Below are 14,686 nucleotides of genomic sequence, written 5' to 3' on the forward strand. Positions count from 1 at the left end.
ATGTTTTTTTTTCTTTTCTTTTCTTTTTTGTCCTGTTTATAGAAATGCTCTGGGAATCGGTTCTAAGACTAAGAGATGATTCTGTTTGGGGAGACCTGTCATGGTAGCTCAGTTTCTTACTCGTTTTGTACCACTTTTGTTCCCTGAACTCACAAGAAATGTTTCAAGCAACCCAGGACGTGCTTCTTTATCTGCGAATCTGATTATACTCTTTGCATAGTATCCTAATGAACTTCTGAGGGAATATAAAGTATGCAAGTAAATGAAAATTTCACAAAGCAGCTAAAAAAGGGAAAGGTTCTTTATAAATTTAAAAGTGAAAGAGCTAGGACACATAGCAGATGATTATTCTGATATTCTTAAAAATGCCAGGGAAAACAGTTGGCTCTTAAATCTTCAGCCTCGTTGACCTGTTTGCGGGAGAGGGGATATTGTTAGATAAATTAATCTTGCTGAACAAGAATCCCAAATCCAGATTTTGAAATGATGAGGTATTTCAACATCTGGCTCAACATCCGGGTTTCCCCAGCAATGACTTAGCCGTGTAGTTGTGAACTATTTGTATGGCCTGTGCCTGTGCAGAACCCACTTAACAGCTGAGTAAATACTCTTTAGTTCTGCTCACACTTGCTTTATTTCTCTGTTTCCAAATATCTACTTCATGCCATTCATGTGCTTTTTATTCCTTCTTCTTTCTCCCCCTGGTGTTCCTGTCCTTCCATACATCATGTTGTTGACCAAGAAGTTTTTGCAGAAACCCTTAGAGGGTTCTAAAGGCTAGATCGACAACCCTGAGTAGACGGTGCTCGCTAAGGACACAGTTTGCCTGCCTTCCTGGTTTCTGGCAGTTACGAAGGATGCCAGGGGAGAAAGGGAGGGGAACCCACAGAGGACTGTGTTCCAGCACTTACCTTTCTTCTCTCAACTCTCCTGGTCAGCGAGTGAGATTTATGTGCAGGGGGAGTCTTCACAACATAGAAAAGGGGAGTGCTTTGGAAGATCTGAGAGTGGTGCTGCCTTTAATTCTTTCGCCCTTATCGAATTAGATTATTTCGGGAAGCGGCACTTCTCTTTCCTCCTCCCCCTCTCAGAAGATGGTTGGGATCTAAAAAAGGTAGCTTTGCCCCCACATCCCCATATGTGGCAGAAGGAATATGTTTATTTGAATTGGCTAGTGTTGTTATCTAAGAAAGCAAAAGGCAGGGAGAATAGGAAATAATAGCGTATACTGAGAGTGGGGGCGTATGTACTTAGAGATTACAGCTGCTTTCATCCAGCTTCGGTTTGTCTTTTCTTGGGGCTTCACTTATCGTTTGCGGGTAACGTGGTGGCAGTGGGGGGGGCGAGGCAGTTCTGAAGAGGGAGACATAAAAGAGATCATCCAAGTAACTACCTCAAGGTGAATCATGCCAGTCAATCAGAAAATGTGATTAAAGGAAGATGAATTTTCAGTGATATTAATACTAAATTCCATTTGCCTTTATTTAATGAAATTGCTTCCTCTTGATAAATTGTTTTGAAAATAATTGCTTCAGGAAAATGTTTGTCCCCAGAATGGGTAGGGGGTCTGCAGCACATCCGTCTCTCTCTCTCTCTCTCTCTCTCTCTCTCTCTCTCCTGGAAGATCTTTCAGCATCTTCTGTTTGGTCTTCAAAAGACTGGAAGGTTGCCAGTATCTTCCTACTTAATCTGAAAGGGTTCCTCGTGGAGCTTAAATGAGAGCTGAAATTTTCTTTCCTCTTCCATATGTTTATAGGATGATCTTCCTGCCAAAATGTTTTGATTCTGTAGGAGAAGCAGCAGAGATATGTAGATGGAGGACGTTAATCACTTACCTGTGGGATTAATGAGCACTGCATTCCGTTTCCCGAATTAAGGCAGTGTGGAAGAAGGTTTATCAAAGAAGTTTACTGGGGAGTTTGAGTTGAAGAAATACATATGTGTGTGTTTTTGTTTTTCACCAGGTACAGGAGTCTAAAGCACTTTAACTATGACATCTGCCAAAGTTGCTTTTTTTCTGGTCGAGTTGCAAAAGGCCATAAAATGCACTACCCCATGGTGGAATACTGCACGCCGGTAAGTCAGATGCGTCCCCGCGAGAGCTCGCTCACCGGGAAGGAGCCTCACTTCTGTCCACTATTGCAGATGATGTGCGATGCTGGGATTTCTAAGTTCCCTGGATGTTCCCCGGCTAAAGGGACTCCTCATTGTGGCCTCTAGCTTGACTCGATCCCTAGTGCGTGGGGTGGTGCCGGGAAGCCATTTTCACCCTGATCTGGCACAGCCCTAGCAGTTGTGTGGCCATGGGGCCTGCTGGGTGTTGGGGTAGGGGTGCTGTGGGGTTCCTCTGAATCTCTGACCCACGGCTTTCAGTCAGTCTTGCTTAACTGATGCTAGGAATTTGCCTTCTATTTTTACATCTTTTTGTGACTCTTTTGTGTATGTATGTATACATACATATGTATATACCTGTGCCTTTGCCTTTTAAACTACTCTGTGAAGTAGGTATTATTATTATCCCGTTCTTACAGATGAGGGCTCTGAGGTCTTGAAGTTACATAATTTGCCTAACGTTCTATAATTAAAGGTGCAGCTTTCTCTCAAGATCTTGTTTTGGGGAGGTGCTCAGTGGCTCTTAGAACTTGGGAAGAATCGCTGATGGACCTGGACAGGACATAGACTCAGTGCTCAGACACACGTGGGTGTAACCACCACGTGTATCGTGTATTCGCTGCCTGTTCCGTGGCATTGGGGTGATCTAGGAGCTTACTGGAAGGGCAGGAGCGCGGGCCCCGCCCCTGACTTCATAAATCCCCCCTGCGTGGTAGCAGTATCAGCAGGTGGATGCCACGCACTCGAGAAGCTTCTACTCTCTTCTTTCTCTCTCCTGCATCAGAACGATGGCCCAGGTCTTTCACTGTCTTTCTCACTTGGAATCCTCTTGCAAAGGCATTCGGTGATGGAGAATGAGCCACGCACCAGATAGAATGACACTCAGTGCGTGAAACGGGACATCACTGTGGACAGAATCATTTCTGTAAAATACCTTAAGGTGTGGTCAAACTTCAGGTCACTACTAAGACTGCTACAAACTCCCTTTGATCGAGGAGCCCTTGTAGTTCCTGCACTTCACTTTTTCGCCCTAACAACTTGTTGAGGTATTACTGCCACCACTTTACAGGTGGTGGAAGCCTTGGAGAGGTTCATAACTTGCCTAAGTGAGCCCTGCTAGCAACTGCTAGGCCTGGCCCCAGGTTTTGTCCATAGACTTGGCTCTTGACCCCCACTGTCTCTGCAGTTAGGGAACAAGTGCGCTGAGGCAGAATGCTGGAGTGGTCTTTTACCCTGAGAATCGTACCCTTACGGGTCTGAGCTCAGTGCACTTTCCCTTTCAGACTACATCGGGAGAAGATGTTCGTGACTTTGCCAAGGTACTAAAAAACAAATTTCGAACCAAAAGGTATTTTGCGAAGCATCCCCGAATGGGCTACCTGCCAGTGCAGACGGTCTTAGAGGGGGACAACATGGAAACGTGAGTAGTGGCAAGCGCAAAACAGTCTCTCATTTGACATATATTTAAGCTCCTCTCAGCTGAACACCCACCTTCACTCCCAAGTGCAAACAGTCTCTCCTATTTCTTTCTTTAGACTTCCTTTAGCCGAAAAGAGAAAAATAAGCTGACGGTCAATTGCCATTTTCCCACGTTAGTTGTCCCGTGACAATTACCTGTTCCAAAAGTGAAACCTGATCTTGCAGGGAAAGAAACTCCATGACAGCTACTAATTCCCTTAGAAGAAATATGGGACTGTTTACAAATGAGTGATTCCAGTCTTTCATTTCGGTTTTCCTCCCTCACAAATCACTAGGCGTGTGTCTTTCTGTATCTGTGTGGTCATACCTAGTCGCTTTTATCTCCTTGAAAGAAAAGACATTCACAGGAAATTTCTTCACAGTAAGTAGCAATGATTCTCTTGATCAAAATGATGATACCTCCAACTCTCTGCAACCTTCTCGTGTTTTCCATAACGGATGGCAGTGGCACACTTGTTTTTCTGTCACCTCACTCTCCACCTTTGTTTGGCTGTCGCTTTCCATGGTTCATACTTAATTGGTTAGTTTCTATTTATTTTGACCTCTCAGTATTTTTTTTTAATTAATTGACATTTATTTATTTATTTATTTATTTATTTATTTAGTGGCTGAGTTTGCCTGTGTCTCTCTTCACCACCTCATTTTTTGTTTTGCAGTCCTGTTACTCTGATCAACTTCTGGCCGGTAGATTCTGCGTGAGTACTTCTGCTGAAGGGGGCTGCTACCACTGCCACATTTGCTTGCTTGATTTGACAATTTTTTGTTCTTTTGGTTTCGTTTTCTTTGAGGGACACATTAATTTCCCTTCCTTCATGTCATCGTTTCTCTTCCCGCGGTTAAGACGTTGAGAGTGCCATCTACCACAGATCAGGAGAATCAGAGTGAGGTTTCCGGGTCCCCACCTGGTCAGGTTTTAACCAGCAGACATCCTGACTTGGAATCAGTCATCACAGAAACAAATGGGTTGTTAGTTCTATTCCTGAAAGATGGGTTTACATATTCTTCCGTGATAAGCTCCTCTGATTGCATAATAACATTCTTGAGTCATATTTTTTGAGATTCAGTACTTTAGGACCTTCGAAAGGATAATGGTTTGTTCTTTAGGGCCTGTTACAAGTGGACCATTAGAAATCAGCTGGATTTGTTTTACAGTGTGATGTGGAGTTTGATGGAATAATTTTAGTCAGGCGTGTGTACTTTTTATCATGCTACCGGACTAATCTACACACATGAGTTTCTCAATTTTGAACTAAACTCACTTTGCTCTCCTCTCGGAACTAAATATTCAGCTCATAACTAGTTACACATTTACACTGGAAGGAAAGTGTACTATACACTATTGGTGTATATTAATAATACTAATATTAGATACCAGCAGATAATTGGTTTATCTTAGAGTTTATAATGTTATTAGAAAACTCTGGGGAGTCTGTGATTTATATATTAGCAAACAAAACATGCATTTTTTTTAAAGTTACATTGTGTGGAGTTTTTATAACAGTTTTGTTATCTCAGAGCGTACATACTTTATTAAAATATTTATTTAAAGTCAGACAGCTCTATTCTGTAGAGAGGGAAATGACCAATTTAGAAGAACTCAATTTATTTTTATTGGGTCTCTTTTATTCTACCATGTAATTTAATTTAAAGTATATCCTTTTTTAAAAATCCTATAGTGATAAATGCAAGTTATTAATTGAGGTTTATTTTAAGTCTTTATTGGCCTAAAAGGAATATAAGGCATCCCTCTCTTTGTTAAAGCTGCATTATTGTGCCCCTTAATTTTAAGATATGGTACCTGTACCTGATATTTTTACTCATCAAAGGGAATTATTTAGATTCAGTTCTGGGGTTTTTTTGGTTTTGTTTTATTTTTTGTTTTTTTCTATTCGAGGGTAATTGTTTTCCCTAACCTGGGTAGTTTTATTTATTTAGCGAAGTTTAAACCTTTTCTAAATGAGAAACTTTAAAACAAACTGATAGACTGAAATCCTCACTAAGTGAATGGATTTATTCTGTGTTAGAATAAGTTTTAGCCAGTCGAAATATCCAAAAGGCAAATATGCTACAGAATTACTTTAAAAATGCATGGATAGAGGTAACGCAAAATAATAAGCAAAGACTAATGGTTCCTTGAATGGGGAAAAAAAAAAAACATTCACTGAAAACATGAACTAATGAGGAAAAAAACATGACAAGTGATTTTAATGTCACTTATGTTTTTAATAGGCTCTTTATGCATATTCTTTATTCTTTAAATAAATATTTAATTACCACCATGAGCTGGACTCCTTCATTTCATATCCCCCCCATTTTTTCCTTTTTAAATACCACTGCCTGATTATTTTTATTTTCAGCACATATTGTAGCTTTCCTAAGTCAAAGAAATAAGATTTCTCTAGTTTCTGTAAAATCACAGACGTACCATGATGCTAATCCAGTGGCATGAACAGTTTTAGGCATTTAACCTGGTTATTGCCTTGTTGTTAGAAAATGTAATGCCACTTATTTTAAGTACAGGGTGTTTGCCTTCAACTTAGAAGAGCTTTCAAGTTAATAACATCCTTTGTTAAAATATCTTCCTCTAAAAACTAAAACAAAAAATCACTTTGCCTTTTTTTTTAAAAAAGTCTGATTATTCAGAAATAGTGGGAAATTATCCTTTTGAGGAAGAAAACCAGACCCAGCAAACAAGAGTCCCTTTTCTTTAATGCCTGCATTTTTATTAAAGTCTTTGTTCAGGGGCTTTTAAGTAATTTATAAAATTTATTGCAGAGCTCTCCTGTTTAGATAGAAGCACCAGGTCCTGAGGTGGCTTAATTTTGCAAGGGTTCCCTCTGATGTTAACAGATTCTTATGTGGATCACAGAATTAGAACGTTGACTGACATACAGATCTTTGGTTTTTTTCTTAGCAGAAACCCTTATTTACCTGTATTTGTCCTATTATTTTAAAAACTAAATCTAGCCTGAACCTTTTCTATGGTTTGCCCACAAATCAGACGAACAGTATCCTTTGAGCTAGTCTGCATGGAAACCTTAAACGGATGAAAACTTATTAATGGAGTTTTCACAAAAGAGAAACCGGTGGTAGGTGGGGACATAATTGGCCATTAATAATAACAGGGCTCATCCTTCTGGGTATATCTTTTCGTGTGTAGGAAGTAGAAAGGGAGAGCAGTGCTCTTACCATCTTTTGGAAAAGTGTTTCAGAAGGCTTCACATTTAGTTTTGTTTCTGGACTAAGTGGTTTTCTACTTATTCTTGGTTTTTGAAATGATCCTTCTCTGAATAGTGCTCCCTTTTGGCTCATTTTCTGGTTTTAATAGGTACCTCTGTTAGTATACTTCTTCTTTTTTTTTTTTTTTTAATTTCTGGTTTTAGGAGTTCTTGTGCTCAGGCATGCTGTGTTAGGTGCTACGTACATTAATAAGAAAAATCACATGGAATTAGCCTCAAGGCTAAGAATTAAAGAGCTGCATAATATTTTCTGTATAAGATTTTACCAAAGTGTTTTGGATTTACATGCCTAGTTTTCTTGGTAGAGTTATGCTCAAAGGTCTCAGGTTGTCTTTCTTCTATACACTACCAAGGTGGCAGCCATTAGCAGGGAAAACACACATTTTCTTCCTGGTGGGCGTTTAGCGTATGAGAAGTATATAAATGAGAAAAAGAAAGAAGTATGTAAATGAAAACTGGTTTGTTCCAGAAGACAGCGTTTATAAACCAAATACTCCAAGAACAAAATGACCTTGACCTGCAATGAATATTTAAAAAAAAAACCATAGCATTTTTCTAATAATGCACTATGCCGTGGTTCTAAGAAATGAGGTGAACACTGCCAGACTAGAGTGAAGATTCACATGGAAATCTCTGGATCTGCCTAGTAAATTCAGTGGCCATCCCTGTTTTCCTCCTGACAGCTTAAAGGTCTTTGTAGTTCATTACAAATTGGATTAGAGTGACACTTGACCTAGACAACACTGGTTTCGTAAATAAGACATTTATCTCTCAGGGAAGACCTCAGTTCCCTAGTTGTTTTCTATACTGTGTTGTAATCATGTTAGGATTGTGTGTCTTCTTTAAGAAGTAGGGATTTCTAGCACACTTCCTAGGTAAGCCTAGGTAGTAACTACGTGGGGTTTTTTCCCCCCATATAAGTAAAAGCAGATGTGTTCTTAATGTTTTGACCACGTCTATTAATGCTGTTTGGATGTTGGGCTAAACCAGTCCTCACTGAATACAGTACTGTGGACTTTTGGATCTGTGCCTTTACCTAAAGGCTTTCTGTGTCAGGACAGAAATGGAAGAGAATTTTTGCCCAATCCAGTTATGACCAAAAAGCACAAGTCCAAACTGGTTTTCAGAACAGATGGATTTTTTTTCCCTAAGGTTAATCCAAAAGATACAATAAAAACTTCAAGGGTAATTAATAGATCAGATACAAAAGGGTGTGTGGGGGGGGATATTAACCTGACCAAACAACTTAGTCTCTGGAGCTTAAAAAAAAAAAGGTAGGGTTTTACATCCTAAAAGTATATAGACTTTTCATGCTAACGCTCCCCTCTGGTTTTCTTCTCTGTATGTTAGCACACAGTATCCCTGATGATAAATAATTCAGATATTGTGACATTTTATTGGATTTAGCCATTCTTTTTTAAGAACATCACAGTATCATTGTGGGTCATTCAGTTCTATTTTATGAAGTAGCAGTATGGTCCTGCTACTAAATCGTACTAAATCGATGGATATTTTGCTTCCTTACAAAACGGCACAGACTGAGACATCTCAGTGTGTGGAATCTTAACAGGTCCTGGTCTGGCCTCCTGGGAACTAAGATTGTTGACTATAAATGTACCAAGCAAATGTACAGCTTCCATTCAATAAGAAAACGGCTAGTAAATGGTGTGGGGGATAAACCACTTAAAATCTTGAACCACCTAGTGCCAACACAGTCTCAGAACTATAGGATGTGAGACATGACAAGGTAGGAGGAAAAATGTCACAAAGAGATCATCTCCCCCAACCTTTTCTATAATTGAAACGTTCTAGAGAAGATTTTGATCTCTTTTGATGGCTTTGGGGGAAAAAAAAGTATGAAAAATTATCTCTCAAAGTTGGATTTAAAATACTTGATGATATAGCTAAGATACAGGAACAGCCAAATGTGTACATTATCCAGAGCATTAGAACAAAAGCATTTTAGGCCATGTATATAACATGACTGTGTGGTGGGGGTTTTTTTCTCCATTAACGGATGGTATCTGTGACTAATCACATTTTCTGCCTTATAGGCCCGCCTCGTCCCCTCAGCTTTCACACGATGATACTCATTCACGCATTGAACATTATGCTAGCAGGTATGAGACTAGTTGAATGCCAGGCAAATATTGATTGAAATAACTAACCAAGGAAAGCTAACCTATAATCATTTGAAACAAACCTTTTCTTTTTTTCCCCCCAATCTTGTCTGATTTCTACTAATCCACTTGCCCTCTAACTTGCATGCCATTCCACTGCATGCTGTTTTGGGCAGTAAGAGCATTAGTCCAGAACAATCTCCCCTCACCCTGGCCTTTAAACATTTCTGATAGCTTTGCTATGTTTTGCATACGGAGCACGTTTAAAGACTTGGCTTAGAAATCATCTCACCTTCTTAGAAAAACTGCTAGACCAGCCATCCACGGGTGAAGAAATGATACTACGTTCTCTAGAGCATATGAAAACATTGGCTTTCCATTCGCGTGCTTATTTAACATCATATGCTGTAAAGAAGAGAATAATTAATTTTCCTAATCCGCGCAACTTTTGGTTCCACCTTCTTTGTGTTTCAGAGAATTTTTATGCTTAAAAACCGAATTGCTAATTGTAAGCTGTCTTATGCTTGTTAAATAAGTCTGTAAGAGTTTGGTTAACTTCTTTATTTTTTAAGTGGTAAGAAGATTTTATTATTGTCTGAGGGGAAGGAGGTTTTTGAAGGTAAAAATTGGTGGCAGACTATTCAGAGAGCTTACTCTGAGTCCATCCTTTATCAGTAGTCTAACTGCTAAGGTGTTTGTCCACAGTGGGAAGCATTAACTAGCTCTGTAAGTCTGTCATCAGGGGAAAGCTTTAATTGTCTTAAAAGGGGAGGGGGTAGTGAAGGAACAGAGTGTATTTGTTGTTAGGGAAGCTTTTCTTGTAAAAACAAAGGCCTGTTCTCAGTGAAAGCAAGATCAATCTGTGAAGAAGAAGAAGAAGAAGAAGAAGAAGAAGAAGAAGAACCAAATACAACTTCCCTTCTAATTTAGAGCGTAAATGTAAAGCTACTAAACTAGCTGTCGTCCGCTACTCACTGCCTCAGATGGTTAGGGCAACACACACATTCTCTAATTTGAAGGATTCCTTTCTCTTCTTGCCATGATTTATCCTTTAGTTTTCAGGAATGTTCGATTAGGTCTTGAATAGATTCTAAGAAATCACATAAGTTTTAATGAGCTTTTACGTTTTTTATCAGGCTAGCAGAAATGGAAAACAGCAATGGATCTTATCTAAATGATAGCATCTCTCCTAATGAGAGCATGTAAGTATCCTGTCTCTTTTTACAAAATGTTCCTGACGATGAAATTGCTTTGAGGGCTGTAGAGGTAGGGTAGGGCAGAAGATAGGAATTAGCATTAGACTCACTTGATCTTTCAAGGAGCCATTCGTTGACTTTTTTGTCTTTGACTCTTAACCACCTGACACGGAATGAGCTCATCCAAAATGTGGCATGACTGGTATTCCAGAGTAGCAAAAACAGTGGGCCTTATTTAATACCAAGTTGCATAGGCTCAAATAATGAAATTATACAAAATGGTGAATCTTTGACCAAACCTGCCAGATATTTAAAGGGATTGGATATTAATTTTTTAAAGTGATGGCTAAGTAGTATTTTTTCCACTCAGGAAGCAGACATATAATCTTAGTATGTTTGCACTGGTATTCCCATCTGGTAGGTTAGTTGGGCCTTTTCCTTCACAGATCCAAAGCAGTAAATTTCTGTGATTTAGCATCATTGTTAGCTAAATCAGGTGAGGCAGTCTGGTGAAGGATTTCAGAAGACAGGGTACAAATATAGGTTGAAGTTGTTCAGTGGGATGATAAGCCAGGCCTGTCAAGTGGAAGGAAAGAGAAAGCAGGATGCTAGAAATGGTAACAGGGAAACAGTGGCTTCCTTACCGAGTTGGGGAAGTGTTCACCATGAGGAATGCAGAGGAACAGTGCCATGAACCCAGGGCCTGAGGTGGAGGGAACTGATGAAGAAGCTTATCCTACTAAACGAATAGATAACTTCAGAGAGAGAGGGAAAAAAATTCTAGTCAAAGCACAGGAGTATCTCTACTTTGCTAAGTTACGGATGTCTCACCACTTTGTCATGGAGAATCTGGGCAAAGGGAAGAATGAGTGGTCAGTTCACTATGTCTCAGTGTGGCAGCCCAGCGTCACACCCAGTGAGGCAAGAACTTCTGTAAGGATTAGGCTGAGGGAAATAGCATCTGAATGGCATGTCATGGAGGACTTGAGAACAAATCATCCTGGCAGATAAAGGTGATCACCTGCAAAGGTGAATGTTGAATCAAGTTGACAGTCATTTGTATATGACTGAGTCACTTAAACCAAAAACAACCTTTTCCCCAAACAGAAGTAATTGTGACACATTCTCTTCCTCAGTTAGGAGGATAAGTATTAGTAGGATTAGTATATAAAATACTTGGACAGGAAAATATGCGGCCAAAGAATCAACCAAATGGAAACAACTGAATGATTTGCTTCTTTGTGTCACCAGTTTTGGTGATTAGAAGCTCTAGCACATTCAAATTATTTTAAGTTGTATCTGTATAATAATGGCTGCCATTTATTGCCCGCCTGAGAGAACAGTAAGAGAAATTTAATTAAAGCTCTGTTGTAATTAGCCACAGCAAGTTCTTGCAATAAAATTTCAGAATTTGGGAAGAGGGATAATAAGTAGTAAAACATCTTTTTACAATTGTTAAATGAAATTTAGCTTTAGCTCATTCTGAGGACCTAAAATCCATTTTGACTCCATGTTAGATGCTAAAACCATGACATTTTAGGGGCAGATCTGGGGAAGATGTTTGGGGAATTGGTTGACTTCACTTAAATGTTGGTTTTTAACACCCGATAATTACTTTTAGACAACTTCTCACTTCTCGACCAGTTACCTGGCTTGACAGACCAAAATCATTTACGTCAGGAGGATTTTTTCCCCTAAATACCTGTACTGTTTTTCAACTCAGAAGACTTAGGAGACTATTAACATACCATCCTGCTCCTATCTAACGAGAAACAAAGAGTTTTAGCCTCTCATTAAGAACAGAATGAAGTTCTTAAAACTTAGATGTACACAGGCTTCTAAGGAGCTAGGGGCAATACATTTAGAAAATAATTTCTCCTGTGTATTAGAGTGTTTCTAGTTTTAAGGAAACATTGCAGCTGCCTCCCCAAATGTAAACCCTTTGCTTCTTTGTTCCTGAAGATTAGTCCTTAAAACTATTCTAAAGAATGAGTTATTCAGTCTTCTTTTAATTAGTCATCCCAGTGGCTTTTTTTTTTTCCTTCCAGTTTTTGTTGTTCTCTCTGAACAATCATTGAATGAAACCATCAATTGTCTCCAGTTTCATTATTGTTACCATCTTGCCTCAATGGCTTTGTAAGTTCAAACTCGCTTAGCAAAGCAACACTTTGTGGTCACTTTGTCCTCCCCTGAAGAAAATATTCATTATTATAAAGGTTGTAAGTCTTTTTTTTACCTGGTCATTATTAATAAGAGCATGGGTTTAGTGAAACAGGTTATCTTGACAGGCTTGGTAGCATAAACATTATAGAGCCATTGTTATGTCTTTTAATATCTGCTAACTATTGGTTTAATGGTCAACATAGAGTCCCAGTATTTCCATAGTTCTGCTACTCATTTACCCATGTAAATAGGCCAATCAAATTCATTTGAAAATCTGAGCAAGAAATACTTTGAATTGTCACCAATAAGATCATAGATCACAACCTCAAAATATCAAAATGTCTTCAGAAACAGGAAAAAGGGTCTAATTAATGGTTAAGAGCAAATGTTTCTATTTTAAAATACACACCCGAGTCCCTGACCCCCAGAGCAAAATAAGGGGGGAAAAAAACAAAACCTTTGATTTTATTTTCCAGAGATGATGAACATTTGTTAATCCAGCATTACTGCCAAAGTTTGAACCAGGACTCCCCCCTGAGCCAGCCTCGTAGTCCTGCCCAGATCTTGATTTCCTTAGAGAGTGAGGAAAGAGGGGAGCTAGAGAGAATCCTAGCAGATCTTGAGGAAGAAAACAGGTGAGTTTTCTTTCTAGCTTTGTCATTGGTATGCAGAGTGCATACACGTGCACACATAGAAAAGCGCCAGGAATCTTCACTTAGAGTCATTCTGTGTCTAATTGTTTTCCACAATAATCTGTTTAGCTCCATTTACAGATTCTCTCTCTCTCCTTTTTTGTTACCTGAAAGAAGAAAATGAAGTCCTAATTTAGGGGTGAGAGGAATTAATGCTAATGGTGGTGATTGATTTGTTGCATGTGTTTCAGAGGCTTTGCTTTTATATTTGAGAATAGAATTTAAGAACAAAGCAAGTCCTTTAATTTCATGATTATATGATTTGTACATATATTTGGCCGTATTATCTGCCTCAAAGCATTTAAGAAAGTAGGTTCATTGGCTTGGTCTGATCTGGGAACGAATTCATGCATCTTATTTTCCATCCTCAAACATGGACATCATTTATGCTCGCCATCATAGCACATTAGTGAGACAACTCCCGTTGTCAGTCATCATCTCCGGAAGATGTTCGCGGAAAAATAGAAACCGTAGAAGTGAAAAGCCTGGAGAAGATGCACAATGACGGCAGAGAGGACACAGATGTAAAAATCGGGGCTACTGTGTGGTGTCAGGATCATAGAAATCATTGGACATCGGCTTTTGTGTCACATGTATTATTATATCACAGGCCTCTTGGTTAAGAAAGGCTTTTCCATATGACCACTTGTGACTCACCGTACCTTCTTTAGACAAATGCTACCAGGCAAGTCTCTAAAGAAGCAGTTGCTCAAAATTTGTGGGAGTTGAGAACCTTTGTCTCTTCGGTTTAGCCCAAGGCACCAAGACCTGTGAATCTAGAGAGTGCAGTGTGCCTGAGAACTGGTGCCCTGGGGCAACATGTCACATCAGAATGAAAAAGCAAACTGCCATTCATCCATTGCTTTGTGCCACCACTGCTCTCTGTCCCACTCTTAAAACCCCTGACCTGTGGCCATGTTCCTTATACAGATGGCTTCTCTTTATTCTCTTTCTCACCCCTCCAGTAAATCCTCCATACTGACTTGAATTGTATATATTTCCAGAACCAAGACCCTTCGTGGCATTCTAACTTCATTGCATTTCTGCATCTAGAAAAAAGAGAAAATCAAGCTTTTCAGCTGAGCACTTAAAACCTTCCAGAATTTTCTCTTGACTTCCTCTTACAACATTATCTTCCTTTGTACCTGTGTTTCAGCCACGCTGCTGCAGCAGCTGTTTCTGAATACATCCTGCTCTCATCTACTTTCTGAAGCTCAGGCTTGCTTCTCAGCCATTCCTTCCATAACTGTGACCTTCCTCAGAATAATTCTTCTCCATAGAGCACTGTTAGATCCCGACATTTGGAAGTAAATCGATCTTTTGCCTGTGTTCCCTGGGTCATGTGAACCTTTCTCAGAGAACTCTCTAATGGTTTCCCTTTTTATTTGTTATTCCCATTTCCTCAGTCTAACAAAAACAGTGAATGCTTTTGGGGCAAATGGTCCCCTGGAGTACCTAGTACCGTGTGAATACTTAGGGGGCAATCAGGAAATGTTCGGTAAAAACCTAACTTTAAGAATACAGCAACGGGCGCCTGGGTGGCTCAGTGGGTTAAGCCGCTGCCTTCAGCTCGGGTCATGATCTCAGGGTCCTGGGATCGAGTCCCGCGTCGGGCTCTCTGCTCGGCGGGGAGCCTGCTTCCCTCTCTCTCTGCCTGCCTCTCCATCTACTTGTGATTTCTCTCT

At 39.6% G+C, this 14,686-nt stretch overlaps 1 protein-coding gene across 1 annotated transcript in view; it reads left to right on the top strand.

The window, feature by feature from the left end:
* DMD (dystrophin) overlaps window positions 1-14,686 on the top strand; it is a 1,970,015-nt gene that overhangs the window by 1,902,667 nt on the left and 52,662 nt on the right. The window contains exons 68-73 of the mRNA XM_059385278.1: window positions 1,965-2,076; window positions 3,396-3,532; window positions 4,248-4,286; window positions 8,885-8,950; window positions 10,087-10,152; window positions 12,786-12,944. Of these exons, the coding sequence (XP_059241261.1) occupies window positions 1,965-2,076; window positions 3,396-3,532; window positions 4,248-4,286; window positions 8,885-8,950; window positions 10,087-10,152; window positions 12,786-12,944 (579 nt within the window). The remainder of the gene's footprint in view (window positions 1-1,964; window positions 2,077-3,395; window positions 3,533-4,247; window positions 4,287-8,884; window positions 8,951-10,086; window positions 10,153-12,785; window positions 12,945-14,686) is intronic.

This window comes from Mustela nigripes, chromosome X (assembly GCF_022355385.1).
Source record: "Mustela nigripes isolate SB6536 chromosome X, MUSNIG.SB6536, whole genome shotgun sequence".
Classification (NCBI taxonomy): Eukaryota; Metazoa; Chordata; class Mammalia; order Carnivora; family Mustelidae; genus Mustela; species Mustela nigripes.